This window comes from Aythya marila (assembly GCF_965140915.1).
Source record: "Aythya marila genome assembly, chromosome: 10".
Taxonomy (NCBI): Eukaryota; Metazoa; Chordata; class Aves; order Anseriformes; family Anatidae; genus Aythya; species Aythya marila.
The window spans coordinates 4,635,606-4,659,933 of NC_139051.1; the positions used below are offsets into that span (position 1 = coordinate 4,635,606).

The window sequence follows — 24,328 nt, forward strand, 5'->3', positions numbered from 1 at the left end:
TCTAGATTATTCAGTTGCCGTCAGCTTGAAAAGCATTAATCCTCCTCTCCTGCAGTTACGGGGCATGTCTGTGCCTGGAACTACAGGATGATGCCCTAGACTTGAGCAGGACACCACCACTGGTTGCTGCCTCTCCACAGGCCTTTGACAATACTTCGGAAAGGTTCATTAGTGCTGCATTACACTAATTGTAACAAGTGACTAATATCCACAGATTCACACCCATTTAGCGCTGGGAATATGTCTTAGCTTAGAGTCCTTGCATGGAAGGTAGCATAAAGTCCCCAAGACAAGAACATAATTACAAAGTGATATGAGGGCTAAGTCAAAAAATTCTGAATGATTTTTTCTAACAGTCTTGCTAGCACAGTACACAGGATGAACTGGAGGCTTAATTTAGACTGGGGTGTTAATAACAGAGTGAGACCATCCATGCATTAGCCATCAAGAATGGATGGAGGAAGAGGGTTGTCCTGCTTCTGCAATGCACCTGTAACTCCCCCCTTCTCCCTCCAGTGGTCTTGTGGATCTGTCCTCTGATAATCTGCATAACTTTGTACACAGGAGGAAACAGAGGATTTGTCTTCCAGTGCCTACATTATCAGCCTGTGACCTCGTTTTTTCACAGAGGAACATAATGCAATGAAAGCCTAGCCCATTAGCACAGTTTTCAATGACATGGTCTGCAGCACCCAGCGTGTTAGAGCAGGAGCAGCTGGACCAAGACCATTGCCCTAACGCTCCCCCGATGGAGCAGTTGCCAACAGGGGCACAAATCAGCCCTGGCGCCAACTACGTGAGTTCTGTGAGCCAGGTAGGAGAGGGACCCGTAGCTTTTCCCACTTGCCCCATGACTTTCAGCAGTGATGAGAAGCTTTGCCTTCAAGCAGAGCTGTGCAGCGTTGTGTGCTGTTCAGGGACCAACATCATGGCAAGACCCAGCTGCTGCCCTGTCTCATGCTCATACAGCCCTGTCGAGACACAAACCTAACAAATCCGTTATATCTGAGGGATGCACTACAGGTTTTAAATGTGATGGACACAAATGCAAGCCTTTTTTAAAAAAAATATTATTTATTTTACACAGAATAGTTTTGTCAGTATCATGGACAGAGATAAATGCAGTGTTTTTAAAAGGCAGTAGTTTTAAATGAACTTTTTGAAGGAAAAAACAGGTCAGATATGTTTTGTGTTTGATTGTAAATGCCCTTTTGCAGAAGTATCATGAAGCTTAGGTCTCAGCATTTCCATCACAAACATTTAAAATTTCACAGACAAGGTAGAGTTCTTCTCATATTTCACTTTGTTTAAACCATCCTGACATGATCATTTGTTGCCATTATAAATAGTGAGAATTGGGCTGCTGGGTAAAACACAAACACAGGAACACTTCCCTATCCTTAGTGAGATCTTAGCTGGAATATGACATTCATTTTGCAGCACCAGCATTGAGTGGAAAAACATTTCAGGACAGCAACAAGGCTCTGATATACTTCTTTTTAAAAAAATAAATATATATATGTATATCTCCCAGTAGAACAGGAATCCAGCTGACCATTTTCAGGGGAGCAAAAACACTGCGTGGGCTTGTTTTCCTAAAGGATCCATTGACACTTTTGAAAAACGGATCCTGAACCTTTCTAGTACACAGCCTTACTAATAAGCACGTAACAGGAGGGAAGGTTACGTCTTGGTTGTCTCTCACACTGCCCACGGCTGGCTTCCTTCTCCTTTGTCCTTGGTCTTTTTCCAAAATCCTGCTGCTGAAGTGATCTCCTTCCTGTTGATCTGGCCATGCTGCTCCCGTTGAATGCCCTCACTGGGTTTCCATTTTCACGTTCCTGCTCCTTGCCCCTATTTTCTATCTGTTTTTCCTCCTGGGCAGCTTCTGCACCCTGTGTGCCTAATGACTTCTCTCTTGCTCCTCGGTCAACAGACTTTGCTGCCTCCTCTCCTTCAGCCCCTTCTGGCCTGTGCTTTCAGTGCCTTCCCTCTTCTGCTTTTCAAGCAGGTGCAGTTTTAGGATTTAACCTCTCCAGGCCAAGCCACGTGTCTGGTGTCCAAACCTGCAAAGCACTGTACACATGTACCTTGCCCTGGAAGGGTTTTCCATGGAAGAAGCACTCTTAGGCACCTAGACCATGGTGAAACTCCACAGAATTCAGCACCATTGGTGGAATTGTAAGAGGAGGAAGCCTCACAAAATGGGGCTTTCCATGAAGAACTAGGTGGCCACCTGAAAATTGTCGCCATCTAGACCTTTCAAAAAGGATATAGGAAAAAGGAACGAGGCTTCAGATGGGACTGTGTTGTCAGAGTCTTCATATGCCCTGTAGGGAGCACAACTCATGTGTTGAAGTAATCTGCAATGAAAACCAAGAACTTGCTGTTTCTGATCTGCTCCTCAGTGTTGGATCTTCAACTGATAAGGTCTTGACCCTGAATTTTATCAGGCCCCTTCTGAACACATAAACGTTTCGGGCTGGACCAGCAGCTCTTCTAAGGCCTTGCCACAGGAAGCTTTGACAGATCTACAGCCCCTGTTCTTCTAAAAAGCTCTTCCAGTATTTTCTCCCGTGCCATCAGCCAGCACTGTCATTCAGGGGAGGGCTCTGCACCCAGAGGTAGGGGCACCCTTTCCAGCAGGACTCGGGAGGTCTGTGGGTGCCGGCTGAGCCCCAGGCAAGGACGTGGCTCCCTCTGTGCCCCCTGTCCTGCTCCATGCTAGTGCCAAGGGAGGGAGCTGCCAGCGTGACTCCAAATTAAAGATGGGTGTATCCATTCGAGTGCAGTTTTCTAGACTAGGAATCTGCCACAGGAGAGCAGCAGGTGGGGAATAATTCCCTGGTGGGAAATAGTGCCCACCAGGAGCACTGAAGCACAGCTCTTCAGACTGATTCAAGAGTTGCATTAATCAGTTTATTTTGGTTTCATAACAGTCTCTTGCCCAATAACACTGTCAGTAGATCAGGAGCGTTTTCCTGTAAGTCCACTGGCAATCCCCCTTTCGGGACCATCTGTGCTCCAGTGAGTGCCACCAGTGAGCACTCGCTCCCATCAGCGGCCCAGCAGCCGTCGTGACTTCTCTTGAATCACCCTGCTGAGCCACGGGGCTGCTGGTGATGTTCTGGTTTGGTATCACTGCTGCTTCCTGACCTAGGGGAAAAACAGTTTAAAGAAATTCTTCAGATTTTTTTACTTCTCTTCAGCGCTTTGAAACTGAGAGACCTCTATTTTTCATAATTTAAACTCCTGCCTGACTGGGTGAGTGTTTGAATTCCTAGACTATGACAAAACACTAGCGTGTGTCTGCCTGAAATGTCGAGAGGATCTTTAATAACGTTCCCCCACCAGAAACTGCATTAAAAGCGTGCTAAGATGATGACTAAAACCAATAAAAGTGAGGACCCTGGCTGTTGGGAGCTCAGTACCGCTCCGTTTCGACAAGGGGACGCAGAGGAAGCCCCGGTGCAGGGTGTGCCCCGTGCTGCCCGGGTGCCTTTCCCTGCTGGCACTGCGCTGCGAGCAGGAAGTTTTCAGGTGCCTGCATTTTGTTTGTTTGGGCTTAGAGCTTTGGTTTCTGCAGTAGCCTGCAGACCAAAACGTCATGCACGGATGACCCGGTGCCTACTAACTGCTAAGGATGAGAGACCAAAAAAGCTGCACTGAGAATAAGATATTTACTGTTTTTTACTTGTTTTGTGTAAAGCACAGCAGCTGAGGGGAGAGACCTCTACTTTCTCTGAAGAGGTCCTCAGAGGACTCTCAGAGGGAGAAGTTTCTACTGCATTGCTATGATAAGAGCCCGTCGCTGCTCTTTTGTGATATCCAGAGCAGATCTGGAGATAGATTGCAGGAGATCTGCTATCAGCTTCAGCTTTTCTCACTTGCCATGGAGGTTTTTGACCAAGAAAAGAAAAGCAGCCTGAAAAGCCCAGCAATTTTGCTTTTGCACTTCCAGAGCGCACAGCGGTGACACCATTTTTCCCTTTATTTAATTCCTGTCTTGGAAACTTGTGTGCCAAATTTTATCCCATCATGACGCCTTTCTGGCACGGTCCGAAACCCCTCGCCTTGTGAAGAGCAAGACAACCTTGACTCTAAGGTTATGAATGGGGATTTATGACCAAGTCTCCTTTTATATACACTTAGCCCAACTCTGCTGCTACAAACAGATGACTGTGATAAGGTGGGCAGGTTGTTTAAAGTTTCACTGGAATGCAAGCACAGTTCTCCTCTTGGCACCAGGAATCTGGCTTGTCTAAAACACAGCTCAGCTCTGCAAAAATTGTCATCTGTGAGAACCTGATCCAAGTCCTGCTGGAAACAGGAGCATTTATGTTGGGCATGTAGGTTAACACGCCTTTTTCATTAGTGTTATTTCATAATATCATCCTGCTTTTTTTTTCTTTTTTTTTTCTTTTTTCTTTTTTCTTTTTTTTAATAGCGGCCGGAAAAAGTCCTATTTGCCTATAGAAAATGTTTCCGAAAATAGTGAGATTTAGTGCCTGGCCAGTGCGTTTGAAATGCATTGGGAAGCCATCCTGGCCACAGCTGTGTAGGGTGTGATCCTGAGACACCATCCAGGTGCAGATCTCAAGGAAAAAACCTCAAGAGACTTGAGGAAGTGAGGGACAGCCCTTGACATCCAGCTTGGCCCGGTTGTGGGCTGTGATGCAGTAGACGACATGGTTAGCTGTCCCACCCTGTTCTCCCTCACTTGTGCACCAAAGGGATTCGGGTTCCCCTCGTGGCCCCACGGGGTTTTTGCCAGCTCTCAAGGACCAGCAGAGCGCCGAGGCCGCCTGTCGTGACTCGCCGCGGAGCCTCGTGTGGTTTAACCACCACCAGCTCCTCGCCTGCTGCATGGTGCCACAACGCCTGCACGTGACGTGAGAGCTGCAGCCCGCTCGTGCTGCTTGTTTGCTGCTATGGCAGGAGGAAAAGGCATCACGGAGGCACTGCGTAGCTCGCTTTCTGCTGCGCCTCCCGGGCTGGAGCGGGGCTGGTTAATAAACATGATTCACTGTTGTCTTTTAGCTGTCAGGGCTAGAGTGAACCTCTTGGTGCCGGCAGGTCTAGCTCTTCTCACTCAAGGGCTAATGCATTTTGCTTTGGGAAGCACTGACACCCAGCACCAAGCGTTAGCTTTGCCTCGCAAAAAGACCATATACAATTTCCAAACTGCTCAGCAATAAAACTCTTCTGTCTTGCACGTTGGTGCCAACTGTTTAATTAGGAATAAGCAGAGGTTGGATTTTATTCCTACAAGTAATAGAGCGTTTTTTTCCCCCCCCTTCAGCTTGCAAAAGATAAAGAGCGCCTGCAAGCCATGATGACACACCTGCATGTGAAGTCAACTGAACCAAAAGCCACCCCTCAGCCCGTAAGTACTGAACTGTGCAGAAAGCAAACAAAACCTCACAACAAACCTCTTTTCCTGTTTCCCACCTGGGCGTGTGATGCGAAGCGTGGCCCGCTGTGTGCAGCCTGTCGCAGCGAGGAGATGCAAAACACCTCCCTCGCTGGGGCTTTGCAGGAGGCACTGCCACAGGGACCCCCTTCTCACCATCCTTCTTCCTTCGGGGGGCCACAGAAACCAGACTCCAAAGCTGTCGTGGGGGGCCTTTCTCTGGCCTGTAAATCTCTTTACATTGGTCCGACTTGCATGAAACCTTAGGAAGTGTTAGGAAGGAGATGTAATTAAATTATATTTAGTGTATTTATTTGGCTTTCTCTCCGACAGACATTTACAGTAGAACAGGCTCTAGTTGCACGTTTCGATGATAAGCAGTTACTCGGTATCAGGTTTTACACTGTTGAAACTGAGAAGCTAAACCTTTTCCACCCCAGATTGCTCTTCAGAAAAGGGGGGTGCAGGGGAAGCAGTGAGGCAGGAGGGGTTGGTCAGCTGCTTCATAAACTCCACCTTCTTGCACGGTACCCAGGGGCTCTGCAGGCCAAGCCAGCTCCTGGGTTACTCCCCCAAAAAAGACAAGTCTACCATCTCCTCCCCTGCCCAAAATGACTCTTCAGCTGTTGTTTTCTCCTAACCTCTTAATGCTGAAAATGTTCCTCAGAGCTTCACATGATTATTCAAAGTGGAGAGAGTGCTTTGCTTCTTGATTTTAAGATTTGTAAGATTTAAAGGTACACTGGCTTTATTTGATTTTGCTTTGAGTCATTGTGTGAAAATTAATTGAGCGTTGACAATCTATAGTTAGTACTAGCAATTTTAATCAATATGCAATGATGCAGCATAATGACAAAGTATTGGTTTATCTGTTTTGACTGATTTTTTTTTCTATAAATAAAGCAAACACACACCCATATATGTGTGATTTATGGTGATCGAAATAAAAAGGAGTCAGACTATTAACCCAGCAAATATGGTAGCCTGCCAAGATGCAGTTGGTAGACAAAATTAATGTCTGAAACAGAACACATTACAGAGATAGAGAACATAAAATCATTAAACACTTCGCGCACCCATTTTTACTAGAAACGGATTTCTCAGTTTCCATGTAGTTGGAAATAAATGGCCGCAGAAGTGCATAGGGAGACTACTAGATAGAAAATTGCAGGCTATTCGGCAGCGCTGGAGCAGATGTCAAAGTCAACGGGAAATTTCGGTGCCGTCTTGGAGAGAGTTGAGTGGTAGGTATGAACCCTTCCATTTAAGCTGTTGAGATTCCTCAAATTGCTTGATCTGGTGGGTACCGGCTCTCTAGAGTGGAAACTACATACAGTGGCTATAAAAATAGCATTCTCCTACTTCCTCGTATCCATCTCAGCCTGAATGCAAATGCTTCAGCACATTGTTGGCAAAGTATGTAGACCCAACAGAATGGGGAGGAGGTTTGGTTTCTATAGCTCTTACTGGATTAAAAATTAAAACAGCGGAATAATCTGGGAGTCTCAAAGCACTCTGCCTTGAGGCCTTTCATAACAGCGGTGCCCCTCAGGAGGAAGGATTAAAAACTAAAGGGAGGAAATCATAAGAAGGCGAGCAGTGTTTGGCAAGGCAGCTAGTGATCGATGCTCAGCCGCGGAGGGCAGGAAGCTTTGGCGGGTGTTGTAGGCTACGGAGATGCCAGGCGGTGTCGCCATGAAGATTAGTGTTAACAGCTAATAAACAGGGAAAAGCAGCGGAAAAAAAAAAAAAAAGTGAACGCAGGGGGAAAAGGGCTGTCTTGATTAGTATTAAAAATGTTTTACATTCTGGAAAATTATAGCTTTGTTGGGGACCTCCTACTAAATTTATTTTTAACTGCTCTATTGAAAATTCTGTACCACTAGTCAACATTATCTCTCAGTTGCTCAGCACAGTGTTTCTTTATTAAAAGAAATAGGCATGAATATTTTTGACTGAAAAATTAATAGCTTTTGAATTCATACACAGCAGGTTTTCTTTTGCAAAGAAGTCCAATATCGCTGCACAGCACTTCTATAACCATTTATTTGGAGTCCAAGTCAAACCTTTGACAGCTAGAGCAGTGTTACAAGCCAACATAAAGAACTCCAAGATGTAAACCAACAATAGGCAGTCTGTGTGAGGTTTGCCATTGTCAAATACATAGATTGTTTGGATTAGTTTATGTAAATGTACTGTTGTATTACCCTTTGGAAAAAAAAAGATCACATTTGTGTATGAAAAGTGGTTTCGTTCACAGGCAGCATTATAAATTCCTTATCCTTTAACTTACATGTTAGAAGTAAAAATTGGTGCCTGACAGGCCTATATTGTGTGGCACTCTGTTGTTGGATTGAAACTGCCTTCTTTTCATTTATTGAAATATAGAAAAATTTATTATAGATACCATCTGATAAATCAGAAATTATTAAAATATGTATAGGTGAAGCATTTGAAAATTAATTATAAAATGTAGAAGTATAGTGTTTTGCATAAATTGTGCTTTCGTTGTGAAAAAAATACACAGGCACTGCTCAGACTCTGCTAGACCCTAGTCCTTTTAACTCAGTGGGATAGGACTTTGGTAAAAAGATCTGATGACCATTATTGCAGTGCAAAGTATTCTTTACATCCAGTAATTAATTTTTTTTTGCCAACATAACTAATGCAAGGTGTATGTTAGAATTAATATATTACGGTACATCGGCGCTTATAAAGGAACGAGTGGCTGCGAATCCAAACGTAGCAGTGAATTGGGATTTAAAATTACAGCCTTTTCATGGGTGAGGAAATGTTTTTATTCTGCTCAAAGGATCATAATGCTTATTTATAAACCGTGTGGTGCTGGCGGGTAGAAGCAGTGATTGAGCTCATCTGGTTTAACCACGAGCCCAGTGTAACCCACACTGACCATCGGCCCTGCCTTTCCCCCTTGGGCTTCAGGTGGTTGTGGACTGGTTGGATCCCAGGCAGCTTCGTGGTGCTTCTCCAGCAATTCACAACTCACCCAGGGTTGGTGAACGGCTGTTTCTCCAGCCTGGTTGTGTCCATCACAACTTCAGGTGCCTTAGCTCCTTGCACTAATTTTCACCCTCGCAGTGGAAGGGCCCGTGCGTTTCCCTACCCCAGTCCACCAAAACTGCTTGAGAAAGCCCTTCAGCGTGCTGCCAACATCTTGTGTAGTGGAAAGGGCAGCTCTTGTGTTCCTGTGGGGGTTTGGGGGCAGCCAGGAGGATGGCTGAGGGCAGGCTGGGGAAGGAGAGCAGTTGGGGTGAGGGCAGTGTGGGTGCCTGCTTGGTGATGACAGGGTCCAGCGGTGCAACAGCTTCCAAGTAAATGGCAGCAGCTCTCAGCTGGCACTCTGAACACGTGAAGTTGTTCCTATTACTGCTGCGTGTGGTGTTTTGGTGAGAATAAAGGACTGGCTGAAGTGAGAACAAAGCTGGCAAGCAATATGCTGTGACATCTTTCTAAGGTAAAAATTTTTTTCAAGGCAGAAAAAGAAAAGCCAGAACAGCGATTGCTCAAGAATTATCATTCTGGTTTTGCAATTAAGATAGCTTCCCCTACGTGCTATTTTCATTCGTGGTAGTGATCAGCATGGTAGGTTAAAATGGAAATGTGATTTTTTTGGAGGATTAACTAACACTGAAGTTCATAGGAAGCAAGGGAAAAGGAAAAAGCATCAACCAACAAGTAATTCTGCATACTAGGTGCTATATCCATCTTGTAAAAATAGACAGAAAACTTTAAGAGAAACTTTTGGCACTTTAAATAAAACACACTGTTAGATATCCCCTATTTAATGTATTTTTTTTAACCTAACCATAGCAATTACGATTGTTTTGAAATACTGTTTTTAGCAACTGTAATAACAAAGCATTAAAAAAAATAGTCTTTTAACTGTTGAGGTAATGACTGAGCATTTTAGCTGCTGTAGCCGTACTTTATAGTTTGAAAAAATAATGATACACAGCAATAAAGAGAGATTCTCAAGCACAACAAAAGCTGTTTTTATATACTGGTTTTCATTAAGTCTCACTCCTCAGCTTCAGTTTCCTTAGTGTTCCTGCCAATAACAACACCTGCTAAGTGATTGCTGCCTGCCAGGCTCGCATCTAACGCGCTGATGTGTCCAGGCTGAAACGGGAGAGGAAGACACGGCATTTAACTAAGTTTCAGGCCCAGCGTCAGCTTTCTCTCTCACCCTCGGTGTGAAGAAAAGCACTCTCTGCTCTGGAGTGGTTTAGGGTCCAGCAGCTCGGCTCAGATAAATCCCCAGCCCCGGCTGTGACCAAGACAGCAGCAGCAATAGCAGAGGAATCACTGCCCTGCAGCAGTGGGTATGGTCCCTCTGGGTTGTTTATACATGTGTATTTCTTTTTTTTTTTCTTTCTTTTAAAAGTGTTTCAGATCGGGTTTTTTATTGCAGCCACTATTGTCATGTAAAATGTTTACACAAAAAGAACTCAGGCTGAGCCCTAATGGGAGAGCCACTTACTGGAAATCTGGTTTACAGGGTGAAGGAGAGGGTTACCTCTCTGCCTTGTTTATATCTAAGGAAAAAAAAAAAAATGACTCGGTCTTCACCTTTAATAGGAAGACATGACTATTTCTTGAAAGGGAAGGTTAATAATAAAATCCTAAGCAGGATATTGAACACTGAAACAATTACAGCATTTATGATTGTTGAGTTAAAGCAGTATGAGGTGCTGGTCTTAAAAACCAAAACTGAACAAAGCAACCAACACCTTTCAGAGGCTGAATTTACAGAATTTTAGGGCATAAACCGGTTGTGGAGTTTGGTGGTTTTTTTTTTTCTTTCTTTCTTTTTTTTTTTTTTTCTGTTGTTTGTTGTTTTTTTTTTTCTCTTGTTTTCTTTTAAGGCTGGAGGAAATCCTCCCTCCCCCCATCCCCAGTGCAAACACTACAGAAACATTTAACTCTTTGGTGTGAGGGCTGTACGTTGCCTGACATGGTTGTGCCTTACTGCAGGACAAAAATTCTCCCTCATTCAAGTGCAAACTTGGTGACCCGTGTTCGCTCCCCTCTGACAGAAACGGTTCCTCGTCCAAAAATTACAGTATGTGGGAAACAGGCTGTGTACAACATACCAGTGTGAACAACTTCGCTAATCATAGTAACTTGTTTTTAAATAGAAAATGCAAACAGTGAGCAACCGTGTCGAGTTTCCATCAGGAAAAGAAACCCTCCCAGCCCCGTCCCTTCCTGAGCTTTGCCCTGAATAATCGTCCTCGGCCGCGCAGGGCACGGGCGTTAGCGCATTTCTAATTGGGCACAATATTAAGATTTAATAGTTTACGATCCCGATGAATATTTCAAGATTGCAACAAAACCAACACCATTCATAATTTGTTGTTCTGCTCTAATTCACCACCCAGTTTGCAGTCCTCGCGTTACAGACCCCACAAAGAAAGCGTCTGGGAGCAGCCCTCTTCCCCCTTGCCCTGCTCCGGGTGTCAGTAATGTCCCCTGCAGGGATCGGTCCCCTGCCAGAAGAGGAGAGAGCGGTGAAAAAAATGCAAGGCAGGAGGAGGAAGAACTTCGCTAGCAATTGACAAGGTCGTCTTTCATTAACTTGTTGGTTCAGGCTCACAAACGGTCGGCGGAGGTGAAACGCGGCATACTCGCAGCATTCCAGCTTTTTGTTCTTTCTTTCCTCGCAGACTGCAGTCATGTTTAATTTGGAAACTGGGCTCCTTTGGCAAATTAGCAATTAGAACAATTTTGTGGGAATATGTATATGTGTCATTAGTTTTCCTGCAAATTAATAGCGAGAGCAGAGGTCAGGCAGAAATTTTCCACTTGACTGCAGCTCCTCTGTTGAGATTTGGCACTTTGTTTTGGAACGGCCACAGCTGCTCAAAGCCACAGTCTTCCTTTAGGAACTGTCTTTTAATTAGTTTACCTCATAGCCATTATTACAAATATTACTGCCTCCCCTCCTTGAAATAAAATTACTGTTTCTACAAAATATTCCAGTGACATCTTGCACCACTGCACATTGATGGTGGGGTCACTCGAATGCAGCGTTTAATCATTAGATCACCTCCATAAGCATCTCCTAATTAGAGTCCTTACAATACAATTTTATCTGGTAATTAGCTGAGATTGGCTGCTTCCTCTGTAGCTTATTAGTGGCAGCCCAGCAGTGGGTGTGAATCACAGTGTCATTTGTCAAGCCTGTTAAAGCCCCCCCCTTTGCTCGTCCTCTCCTGTGTTTATTTCTGCTTGCTACCTATGCTGAAAAGCCTGAAGAAATTTAACTCGATTCACATTCTGGAAGCAGGGAACGCTGACCTTTGGGGATCCTTTCTCGCTGCTCCCTAGTAGAAACAGATTAAATGTTAAGTTTTTAAACACTAAAAAAGGAAGCAAACTCTTTTGAAATGGGGTAGCGAGAGCCGTAATGATGAAGCACGAGCAGTGATCTTTCCAACAGGAGGGCCCGGCTGCCAAGCCTCCGCTAGAGATGGGCACTTAAAATTGATGCAGATTTGCTCGCAGTTATTGGACTGTTAAAATGTCCATTTAGAAACTGAGATAAAATACAGTAGATTTAATTTCATGGTGAGACCTGTCAGTTGTACTATTATTATCGTCACCGGTCCTTTTATCATATGTAATAGATGGATAGATGGATAACAGGGAGACATTACCGGGTGTGTATCCCTAATCAGTGTCCTTAAATCACGCCAGTCAACAAGCGGAGGTGGCTCTCGGCACCGCCGGGCTCCCAGCCCGCGTCTTCTCCCGCAGCTTGCACTTAGCTGCTCCCGCCGGGGCGGGATTCGCTGGGAAATCAATACCTGTGTTTTACTGCCTCTCGTCATCTCCTCGCTGGGGTCTTGCTCTCCGGCATCGCCACGAACCGTTAAATATTTCCCCTGTGAGGAGAGCCCCGGTTTGCAGGCACCGGCACAAAGGGTTGGGTGGCAGGTAGCTGTGCTGCCAGGGTGCGGGGTCGTGCAGCACTTTGCAGCACCAGGCTTTTATGGCTGGGCTTCCAGTCTTTTTTTTTTCCAGTTTTTGTGGCTGTGCTTCGCAGTCAGGACAGAAAAGCAGGCACCCTTATCTGTCACTCGGCTGGGCCCTTCCTGTGGGCCGCTGGCTTTTTGTCTTGGTGTCGCTTCTGTGACACCGGAACCTTTTATTTTCCACTACCTTTGTTTCGGATAAATCCTGTTATTTCGATAAAGAACCCCTATTTGTGGCTGTTAACTCATATGAGGGATGCTAATAGGAGTTTTCTTATCTGGTTATTTTCACGCGAGGAAAATGAATACAGTGCCTTATGGATAAACTGGACATGTTTGGGGGCGTGTCTGACCTGGGCGCCTCGCCTTCATCTGAAAAGGTTTAATGTCCAGCCAAAAAGAATTTTAATCATGAGCAAAAGTTACAAAATTCCGGCCCTGGTAAATTCAGTAGGAATTTTGCTACTGACTTCAATGGGTCCGGATTTCACTGATACTATTTGCAAAAGTGCCTAAGAGAAGGAAATGTGGAAGTAGTTCAGAGAGCCCTTTTCTCGGTCATCCTTTCTGATACCATGGGTAAGAGATGGGGTGTTCGTTGAAAATGCTCCAGCAGGAGCGACCTATGGTAAGGGAGCATCGTGTTTCTGAGGGCACTGCTTCAAATACTGTCTGGGGCCAGGGTTTGTGCAGGTAACGCCGTTGCCTTCTGTCAGGGGAGACAGGCGAGTGGTGCCACTTGTGCTGGGCTGAGTGGCTGCAGTATTTCATGCAGTGTGATTAATTAAATTATTCCAGATTTAACCTACTCGGGGCTTTGCTTTTAAAATGGATGAACGGGAGCGAGAAAAAAAAAAAAAAAGAAAAAGCCCAGATGCTGAAGAGAGAGATTGCCTTTCTCCCTACCCCGTCCTTAGGAAAGTCTTGCCTTTTATTCTAAGCCCGATGCCTTCAATGAAATATCCAAGAAGATTGATTAGAAGCCATGCATAATGATAGCATGGAAATAAGAGACGTGTGGGCTTTAGATTGTGAAACAATGGAACTAAAATAAAATATTAAAATGATTACGTACTCGGTGAGATCTTGTTTTAAGGTTTAGATAAAAATCCACAATTTGTAGTTCTGGCAGCAGGCTACATCATTCTTTTTTTTTTTTCTTTTTTTTTTTTTTTAATCAATCTGGAAATTTATATATTCATTTCTTTACTGGTTCCTAATGGAGATGTTGCAACAGCACTTAGAGCTGAAGCAAGCACTCGAGCTGTGTTGTCTGCTTCGAACTGAGGGAAGTGCCATTACCGAGAATTTTCTCCACCATCCTTAATTAGCCAGAAGCGCCGTTTGTAACGCAGTCCTCGTCCTCTCCTTCCCTCTGCAGCTGAATCTGGTATCAAGCGTCACGCTTTCCAAGACGGCGTCCGAGGCTTCTCCACAGAGCTTACCTCATACTCCCACCACCCCGACTGCACCCATCACTCCCGTCACGCAGGGACCGTCGGTCATCACTACCACGAGCATGCACAACGTCGGACCCATCCGGAGGCGGTACTCGGATAAATACAACGTCCCCATTTCTTCAGGTAAAGGGGGTACTGGTGGCACAGGCCCTTGTGGCCCACGTGGCTTTCTGTTGCCTGCAGCCCGGCGTTGGCAGGCTGTGATGATAACAGAACAACTGCTCTTATTCAGCAGATATTGCCCAGAACCAAGAATTTTATAAGAACGCCGAAGTTAGACCACCATTCACATATGCATCTTTAATTAGACAGGTAAGCAGAGCCAAACACATGCGTTCGGATTAGAAAAAAAATCTCCCTATATGTGCACATTCTGGATTAAATAGATTTTCAAACCTTTGGTATGTAAGCATGCTCAAATGCTCAAACCTTTACTATAAGGGTTTTTAGAACTGCAATATATAACATAATTGCTTTTGATTAAGTATTACAATACGATGTGATTATTAGGAAATTCATTTCACACAACAGTGAAAATGAGCCTGTTTAAAGATGGCAAGTCAATTATCACAAGCTACAGTAATCTCTGATCCCTAGAATTAATCTGAGCTCTAAATAATTACTGAGCTTTAATCAGCTAGTGAAATGTTTTGCATTTCTCTTTGATTCTGCTTTATGAATGACTAATAAATTAATATTTCTGTAAGGAAACAGAAATAAAAACTCAAAACAATTAGATAATTCCATTTTGAATTTTGCCATTGAACTGTTAAATACAGCCATTAATCTTAGTTTGTATTGTGAAAACCTTCCTTTGGATTTTTGCTCCAAATCTCTTCTCTTTTCCTTGCTTCTCCTCCTTTCCTTCTTGTGTTTGTTCAAGTGAAACTCTGAATGTATTTTGAACTGGTTTGTTCATAACTGATCTTGCAATTGATTTGCTTCACAAGGCCATCCTCGAATCTCCAGAAAAACAGCTAACACTAAATGAAATCTACAACTGGTTCACGCGAATGTTTGCTTACTTCAGACGCAACGCGGCGACGTGGAAGGTAAGCATTATCCCGTGTCTGCCTCTTGCCTTTGATATCTGACATGTACTGAATAGACGTTGCTGATGACATAACAAATTGTAACGACATGTGGACATGAAAATTTAGATCGGCAGTTTTGACACACACTAGGTGCCTTATCTGCAGGAAGAATTTGATATTTGGCAGAAAAATTCTTCTGCCTTTGAAAACCACTAATTGAATCCCCATTATTGGCTTTTATGTTCTGTGATTATGCCACGAGTTCCTCTGTGTGGTTGCTGCTAGCAGTGAAACTCAAGCCCTTCAGCTGGAACATATTAAAAAAAGAAAAAAAAAGGTAACGTTATTGTGTCAGTGGAAGATATGCTGTTTGTCTTTTTAGTTATGCAGACTGTAATCACAACTACTTTTTTTTTTTCCTAGGATCTATAGATAAGTGGATTTCTTTCCTCTATCAATTGACTCTGAGCTACATATGCAGATCTGTTATAAACTTCCTTTTTTTTTTTAGTCACACAGCAGAAGCTTATCGAACATAATATGCAAGAAGCAAGCCCCACCATAAGAAATCTGTTTAACAGAACTAAAACTTGATATTTGGCACTTCAATTTCCTACTGTAACCATCTCTGATACTGTCAGATAAGGGGTCTGAGGAGCTAATTTTATTTTCTGTTTTGGAGGCCACTCTTTCCCTTCTACATAACATTATAATAGCCACACTGGCTTCTAAAGCTGGTATAATTACTAATGAATGAATCAAATAATAGGATCTTGCGTTGCAGTAAAAATTGCATCCTAGTACTTTGAGCTTCTCTTAATCTAGGCAACTCCGTTTGTTCTCTAACAACTTCAAATGACCAGGTAGGATGAATATGTCCCATACCTGCTGTTTCATTAGCTCTTCACATTTTCCTGTCTCAGCCTGCATTTAGATTAATTCCATCAAAGGATGGAGCTAAAAATGGTCCTTGGAAGTTAGTTTAGTTTTAGTAGCACATTATGCTTTTAATTCAGATCCCAGGGCAATTTTGTACATTTTCAACCGTGGTCCGTAACCTCTTAGATTCAGGAAAAGTCTATGTGATTGCTGCTTTGATTCTTTGACTTCAGTTGGAAAACATGAGCAGTGTTTCACTTTGCAGCCTCCTTACTATCCAGAAAGGAAATTAACTTTCCTTGATTTAAGATCCATTTAGACCTGCCTGTCTTTTGCCGCTGGAGTGGTTCCAGTAGGCCTTTTCAGCAGCTGCAGGTGTGGGTCTAAAGCAAAAATCCTATATAGTTCCAGCAGCAAAAGGAAGGGAAGTGGAGAAGGGAGTGGAAGAAGGCAGCCTTGGCTGTATGTCCTGCGAGGCTAGTTTCAGGAATTAGCTTGTGCATCACTTAAAATCGAGTCCCAGGAGCCACGTGCAATTGCAGTGTGTTTACAGAGGACGAGAGAGGCCGGGCTGGCAACCCCTGGGCTTGCAGAAGAGCAGTGTGTCCCAGCAGGTCCATTTGCAGACCCCTCACAGACACCTCCACCTAGTCCTGCTCCACTACCTGGGAAGAAAAGCTTCACCTCACGTTCCAGAATTGGTGTCCACTTAAGTCATGCAGGTTTTGTGCTGCTCAGGTTTGTGCCAGCCTTCAGGAACAGCAGGGATGGAAATGCAGCTCTGCGTTGGCATGATGGGAAGCCCATGGGGCACAGTGCAGGCGTAAGGGTCTAATTGCAGAATCCAAATCATTTGAATATATATGTGCTGATTTGTGCTCACCTTCAGCTAACGCTTAGGGGGCATTTGAGTCAGTGTTCCCCAAGTTTAGGCTCAGGGTTTGGCTTGGGCAAGTTTCCTTGAGACTTGTTTCAAAAAAACAGAGGAGTGCAGGAATAAAGACTTTTAAAAAATGAACCTCTTCCCCAAAATGCTGTACCACAGAGCACGAGCAGCTATTAAAATAACAAACCCTTTCATTTTCTATATTCAAGCATGTTCAGGGTAATTTTTCTGCAAAAGTGGCTTGCATACAAATATTTTTAACAAGGTAAATATATAATCTTACAATAATAGCTCCTAATTTTTCTGTTAAGCTGATTGCTAAGGGAGCACTGTGAACTGGTTCTGACAGGTCAGAGGCAATGTCTGTTTGCCTTTATTTTTTGGAGTAATTTGCTGGCACTGAATTGCAGCCATGAGGCACGGGCTGCAGGTGTGGCTCTGAAACGTGAGGTGTTGTTCGAATAAAACTGTTAGATAGCAAGTATCCAGAGGCAGTGAAAATAAAGCATTTTTTTCTGTGACGAATTCCTTAAATAAGTGATCATATTGAAAACAGAAAGTGAGGGCAGCTCTTTACGGACATGCTGCAAATAATCCAACTTGTCTGCCTCAAAATCTTCAGCAAGAGCCTGATCCAACAGCCCCAGCCCTCAATGTCAAGTTGTGCATTGACTTCAAGAGAGCAAGAACAGACTGGAAAGTATTTCTCCAGCATTAAATACATGTAAAGAACACAAATATTTCTGCTCAGCTGTGTATTTAGAGACTGTTTACAAACTCTGAGGACTCACTTCACTGAACTTTGCTGTATGCGTTTGATCAACTGCTGTATTAACTAGGAGATCAGCTTTCACTGTGGGAAATAGCATTATTATTCTTACATTTTGCTCCAGACTTGACAGCGTTCCCATTTTCACAGGAAACTGCCTGAGTTACCCAGATGTGGGCCGGCAGCCCTGTGTCAGGTTGCACTCGCGCGGACCTCGGCACCCACCGGCGGCTGCTGAGCTCGCTGGTTTTAGCCCGGGAGGCGTGGGGCGTTGGCATTTCTCCTCCACCTCAAAAATCAGGGCTTTTGCCGAAATTTTCTAAACCAGTCAGAACTCAGAGAGGTAGAGGAAAAAGAAAATTAAAAAAAAAAAAAAAAAAAGAAAGAAGAAGAGGAGAATAAAGGAAGGAATGAAGTAAGGAGAATAAAGTAAGGGCAGAAAGAAGCAGCCCTGGTGGCCAGGTTGACTTCCAGCTAGATTTCAGCCTCCCCCTGCCGTGCTGAGAGGAAAAGCATATCCAAGGTTGGTTCCACCAGTTCCCCAGTGGAGCCCTGTGGAAGAGCTGAAGCACATGGAGCATGCCATGGAGCAGGGTCGGGCCCTGTGTCCGCAGGATCAGGCACTTAGAGCCAGAGGAGACCCATTTCCACCCAAGTACCTGCTGAGAGCAGGCAGAAACCTCCCCTGAAGCAGGGACAGGAGGGTTGGGACTGCTAGTGATTGCAGGGACGTGGAGAAGTAGCAAAAGAGTCTTTGCCTTTCCCCACAAGCACACACACCACTGCCTCTTAATTTACATGACAAATGCGCTGTGCCTACCCTTTGTTTGCACAGTGATTTAGACATTCATGATTAGAGCTCCCTTTCACCATCCAGACCCGATGTTCATTAAAAAAAAAAAAAAAAAAAAAAAAAAAGATGACGATGACGGGAGGGAAAAAAATTGTGGTCTCTTGGTTGCCTAGACCCAGGCCATGTGTTTGGCTGGCACTGTGCCTGCTAATGAGTCAACCAGATTGACTAAATCAATGGTGCCAGTGATGATGGATGGAGTTTGTTCGCCTGCATATTTTCAGCAAATGGCTTCTTCTGCTCTCCCTGTTTACCAGGCCCCCTTTCAGCTCCACGCATGAACCGGGGCGCTTGGTAGTGGGGCTGTTTGCTGAGAAACCCCATAAAGCGGGCACGGGGCATGGCACCCCACGTGAGGAATAACGAGGCCCTCGGCACCATTTCTGAGGGAGCAGAGACAGAAAACCAGAGCCTGCCATGCTGCAGCGAGGTGCCTCATCACGGCCAGCTTCGGGCACGGTCCCAGCACGTCGCAGGGGCCGAGCGGGCTCGTCTGCCCCACAGAGCACACCCGAGCCCCCGCCGCCGGCGCCTGGGAGCACCAGGGGCGCGGGTCCCTGGGGGTGATGAGCTGTGGGGATATTAGCACTTTGTTTCGGAGAGCCCTCCTCGTGTTTTCACTTGGCAGAGGCTCAGATCAGTCAGCGCAGCAGCCTGCCAGGAACGGGAGCCAACTTCCATATAAGCGCATGCCGCGGAGGCAGGAGCCGGTGCCGTGCCGGCCGGCGGGGTGCTGCCGAGCCCCGGTCCCCGGCGCTGGTGTGCAGGGAGGTTCAGCACCTGATTCGCATTAGCCCGGCTGTGGGAAACCGCGGAAGCACCAGCTCCAGTGCCTCCCTGCTCACTCGAGCCGCCCGTGCTTACATTAAATCCTTTCTGTTCTTCCCAACTGCTTTCTTTTTTTTTCCAGGAGAGGAAAACTGCTTCTCTTTGCAGAGCGCCTGTATTTGTTTTGAAAATGTCAATGCCATGTTCCTCTTGGGTTGTGTATGAAATGTGCCGTATTATACAACATGCATGTTTAAACTGATGGCTGTGCTCATTCGCGTTGCGGATAAATGATAACAATAACTTGATTTTCTAACCTTGGGTTTAAACTTTTGTATTTATTTTATCTTTGCAAAATAAGATGTGAAGAGCTGGGTGTGGGGAGGGGAAGGGGGTTAACATTGCAAAATGAGGACTGTCAAGCTGACTGTGCTGCTGTTCTTGGACAATGATGAGCATTTTCTCATAGAAAGTTTTTGAATGTTTTCTCTTTTATACTTGCTGCAGAATGCAGTGCGTCATAATCTTAGTCTTCACAAGTGTTTTGTGCGAGTAGAAAACGTTAAAGGGGCAGTATGGACAGTGGATGAACTAGAGTTCCAAAAACGAAGGCCACAAAAGATCAGTGGGTATGTCCACCATGTTTGAACTTCTTAGCCTAGCTTGGATCATGCTTACAGTTTAACGTAGAGGCTTTTGGCTGCTAGCTGGTGTTAGACCAACCACAGGTGGTTTCGCATTGTTTCAGTTAAGGGAAACCAAGACCAACATCTCATCACTACTGTTTGTATGCCCACCAGTACCCTGACCCTGCTTGCTTGGTGTTTGTTGCATCACATGCTAGTAGCTTGTAGGTGGCAATGCATATTAACCCTCACAAACCATTTGCTTATGCTTATTGCATTTTATTTTCTTTTTCCTTTTCCCTGTATTTGATGTCTGTTCTGTCCCCGATCCCGTGTCCCTTTGTTTCCACTTCATCTCCTTTGCTGCTGCTCTTGTCCCAGGGTGCCATTCGCACCAACCTCTCACTGCATAAGTGCTTTATCAGAGTAGAGGATGAGTTTGGGTCCTTTTGGACTGTTGATGATGAAGAGTTTAAACGTGGCCGTCATATTCAACGAGGCCGTCCTCGAAAATACTGCCCTGATGAAAACTTTGGCGAGCTTGTTGCACAGTAAGAGCTTTTACTTGCTTTAATTTTTTTTTTCTGCTGTTGCTTTGCTTTGCATGATTTACCCATCTCATGTAGACTTGCATTTCACGAAATAGTGACATCACCTTTGCTGCTAAAGAAACTAAAGTTTTGGTTGTTATATGTCTATTTTGTGTGTCCTACTCTGATAATCCAAATGCCTATAATAATAACTCTACTGTGACATGTTTGTTAGAGCATTTGTTTATAGTGCAACGTAGGCTAAAATAGTTATCCACGCTAGTGCAGAAAAGCTGCTGTAGATCTGTCAAGAAGACATATATGCAAGGAAAGACTTCAGAGAAGTTTTAATCTGATATATTCCTCTGCTTTCAATTGTATGCCTTGGTTTGCAACTCTTAATCAGAAATATGGTTAGATGCTTTTAAGACAGAAACACTGAATTAACTGAAAAAAAAAGTAATTTGAAAGTGCAGTGAGACCAGCTGTAAAGATTATAAACAACAGGGCATCCTGTGTCTACAACAACCACGCACAAATATTCCTGTGGTTCCCAAAGCAATTTTCTTTGACCTTTTCTCGAAGGCCATCTCTCCAGGACAACTGATCCTTGCTGGTCCCTGTGGGACAGGCTCAGTTAAGACTCTTCACACCATGATTTATTCCCACATGAAAAAAAAAAAAAAGCTCATCTAGTTTGTATTTGATGATTTTTCTTTTCCTCCAGTGGGGACCTGTGATTTGTTGATGCCCAATAAAGAGAGAGTGGATGAGCTTTGAGCTTTGCATATATTTTCCTCAAATCCGTCCCCGTATGTAAACTTTAAGATGTAAACTAATGGGTGATGGCATGGGCAGTCCCCAGTCAGGGCCACCTGCCCTTTCCCTGGGAGGAAATAATACGGCTCAAGACCTCTCTCATGGTCCTGCTGCTCAGTTGCGAGCAATTCTGCTGCCAGCAGCTTCGAGAATAATTTGCCTTATGCAGTATTTAAAATATCCCGTGATGCTTTTGATCATAGCCTCCTTACGATGGACCTTTACATGGTAACTGGCTCCTAGACACGACGAATATTGGAAAATTTCTCCTGAACACAGCTAAAATGAGCAGAGATGCCAAGATGTGCTACTAACGCAGGGTAGTAGAACACATGGCGAGGTAACGTCAAGAGATAATGATATTTCTTACTAAGTAAAGACAAAGATGATAACCATAGAAAAAAAAAAGCAACTCAGATTTAAAGAAAAAGAGAAACAAAAGAGAATTTGTGTGGAAAAACAATCTGAGCTCTAGTTTTCTGGTGTGGGAGGAAGCATTACATGCTTGACGCGCTCGTGCAGGGGTTGGTTGCATTTAACTCTCTTTTTTATGTTTTTCTTATGCAGTAACCCTTCTCTTATTAAAAACATACAGACCAGCCACACCTACTGCACACCTCTCAATGCTGCTTTACAGGTAAGATTAATAACTGTAGCAAATATGCAACAGAGGCGTGTGTCTTCCCCACTCATTTCAAAATATATTAGCCTTGCTCTAATTAGATATTAAATTTTAATTCCGTTAAACTTTTTTCTTAAGTGCATAAAGCATCATAGTCCCTGGAGGCAAACACATATCAGGCTGCTTCAGCATTAGCTAGATGCTTAGCATTTTGAATATTGTGGCAAAAAAATTAAAAGTTCACTTATTAATATTTATCAGCAGTATCATAATTTCCATCCTCTTATTTCAGAATTTCACTTGAGGCAAAAATACCACAAGTGTAATTACTCTAGCACAGCTATTAATGTGCTGAATGATAGGATACTGCGCCACGTGACCTTCTATTGTTCATGGTTTTAAAGAGAAAGCAGATCATTTTTCCCCCTTTTCTTTTAAGGGCTATTTTTGCATATCTTCCCATTATTGTTGAAAAACAAACGTCGCAATTCCTATGGAAAAAAAATGGGAATTTTTATTGGTTTAAACTCCTGTAACTGTAAGACAAAAATTCTGTTTTTCACAACATAGAAACACACAAAGTGTTGGTGCACAATTAATAACTTGCAGCGCAGAAGTGTGCGCTTCTCCAGACGTTTTTCATGTGCTGCACATCAGGGTCACGTTTTTTTCCATCCCTTCAAATTCCTGAATCTATCTCAAAAACATCAGGTGAAGTCAGCGTTCACTAAACGAACCAAAGACGCAAATGCATTACGGTGCCCTGGATTTGCAGGGTGGTTTTTGTTTGTTGAGTGTTTTGTGCTTGGGTCCAAGCCTGTGCCCTACCATGCAAATTCAGCCTGAGGCAGCACCTCACGTGGTTGCACCCTGGTCGTTTGTTGAGGGTTGCTTCTCCAGAAGCTCACTGATGGCCGTGGATGTTTGCTGGGCAACCGCATTTTGTGGAAGGTTTACCAGACTTCTCTTTTCTCAGCCAAGAAGCAGATTATTAGGAGAAAAGTGATGTTCTGCATTTCTCCTAATTATTTGAGTTTATGCAGTAACTTCTGAAAAGCAAATGAAAGCATGTTTAAATGAAGCAACTGTAAATACCATTCATTAGTAACTTATTTTCCCTTGAGTCTTGTGAAGTGTGATTTTTAAAGACTGCTTTGTCTCTTGAATAGTATTAAGATTACAAGCACATTTTACATTCATGAGGCTGAAAGGCAAAAATGAAATGATCCTGCATTTCTTCACATTGTTAACTATGTGACTAATTTCAATTAATATGCTTATCATACGGAACTGTTCGTGTTTTATTTCTGAAACACGTGTCGTTGTCGTCATCTCCATCCATTCTTGCCTTTTGTGATAACCTCCAAACTGCTTCCCTTCCCCACTTGCCCTGGCAGTGGCACATGCCCGTGGCCTCACGTTGCACTGGAGGCACTCACTTCGTGGAGAGAAGAGCCTGGGCCAGAGTTGCTACAGTCTTCGTACCCCCTGTAATAAACTGGGATGATAAACATGACGTTTATTGCACTGAGACAGGTCCTCCATTGGGTTTAAAATAAACCAAGCAGGTTCCTATTCCTGAGGTTAGATTTGGAGGCCAGATTTCCACGTGCTCATGGTGCAGGGCAGCTTGGGCAAAGCTGTTTGGCGTGGGCAGCACAAGGCAGCGCTGGCATGCTGACCTCCCTCGTGCAGTCAGCTTCCCCATATGTTTTTTCTTTTCCCCGTGCCTCCCCTCTTCTTCTCCCAGACCCCTCCGATGCCTCCTCCATCTGTTTTCCCTCGTGGCCAGGGAGCAGCAGCTCTCTCCCTGCTGTGTGTGGGGAAGGTAGGGGCACTCCAGCTCTCACCAGCACTGTCTTTTCCCAGCAGGTCGCCGGGGGCTTTCGTGCTCCCAACCCCCTCCCACCACCACCACCACTGTTATTATCTTCATAGCAGCTACTCCTCGTGTCCCACCTCTCCCCCAAGAAATTGCTTTACTGCAATTACAAGTTATCACTATGGGTGAAGAACTTGAGTCATTATTTTGCCAAGTGCAGGAAATGTGAACCATTCTTTGCATCCCCTAATCACAATGAGTTTGCCGGTTGTTGAATCAAGAAGATAAAAATAATCCTCCCCGTTAGAATAGCTTTTGTAATCATGTGTGACACATAGGGCTGCACATGGAGAGGTCACCGTAAGGAAGAATAAAAGGGGCCATGCTCCTGAAGATGCTGCCGGCAGGGCTGGCCGTCCCCCCTCCCAGCCCTGGTCTCTGGCTCCGCTTGCCTGGGAACAGCTCTGCTGGCTCAGATGGCAACGAGCACGGAGTTTTGTCCCACGAATTAGGAGCGGCCGAGAGCGTTCGGTGGGGAGCGCGTTTGCATGAATTCCCCTCCCATGGGCAGGTTGCATCATGCAGCCCCAGACTCAGATGGAGTTTTTGGCTCGGCAGCCGCCTGACCTCCCCCCAGCGCAGGTCGAGCGCTGCCGAGCCAGCATCTGGGGCTCTCCGGCGCTGCCGCGGCTCGGAAAGCTGCCGATGATGTCAGCTGGATCCGGCTCAGATGGGTGAAATGGTTAAATGTCCTCCGAGTCCCTCGGCGCGACGGCCCTGCAAAGCCCGACCTCCCTCCCCGAGCAGCAGTCCCCGCCAAGCGCCGGGCTCCTCGGAGGCTCGGGGCTT

At 44.7% G+C, this 24,328-nt stretch overlaps 1 protein-coding gene across 12 annotated transcripts in view; it reads left to right on the plus strand.

Annotated features, from left to right (window-relative positions):
• FOXP1 (forkhead box P1) overlaps window positions 1-24,328 on the plus strand; it is a 364,978-nt gene that overhangs the window by 328,921 nt on the left and 11,729 nt on the right. For 11 of the 12 annotated variants that reach the window (XM_082768410.1, XM_082768404.1, XM_082768400.1 and 8 more), the window contains 6 exons: window positions 5,303-5,386; window positions 13,793-13,994; window positions 14,104-14,183; window positions 14,822-14,923; window positions 19,568-19,689; window positions 21,603-21,672. In XM_082768410.1, coding sequence (XP_082624536.1) covers window positions 5,303-5,386; window positions 13,793-13,994; window positions 14,104-14,183; window positions 14,822-14,923; window positions 19,568-19,689; window positions 21,603-21,672 — 660 coding nt within the window. The remainder of the gene's footprint in view (window positions 1-5,302; window positions 5,387-13,792; window positions 13,995-14,103; window positions 14,184-14,821; window positions 14,924-19,567; window positions 19,690-21,602; window positions 21,673-24,328) is intronic. The other variant, XM_082768411.1, reaches the window with a different exon arrangement.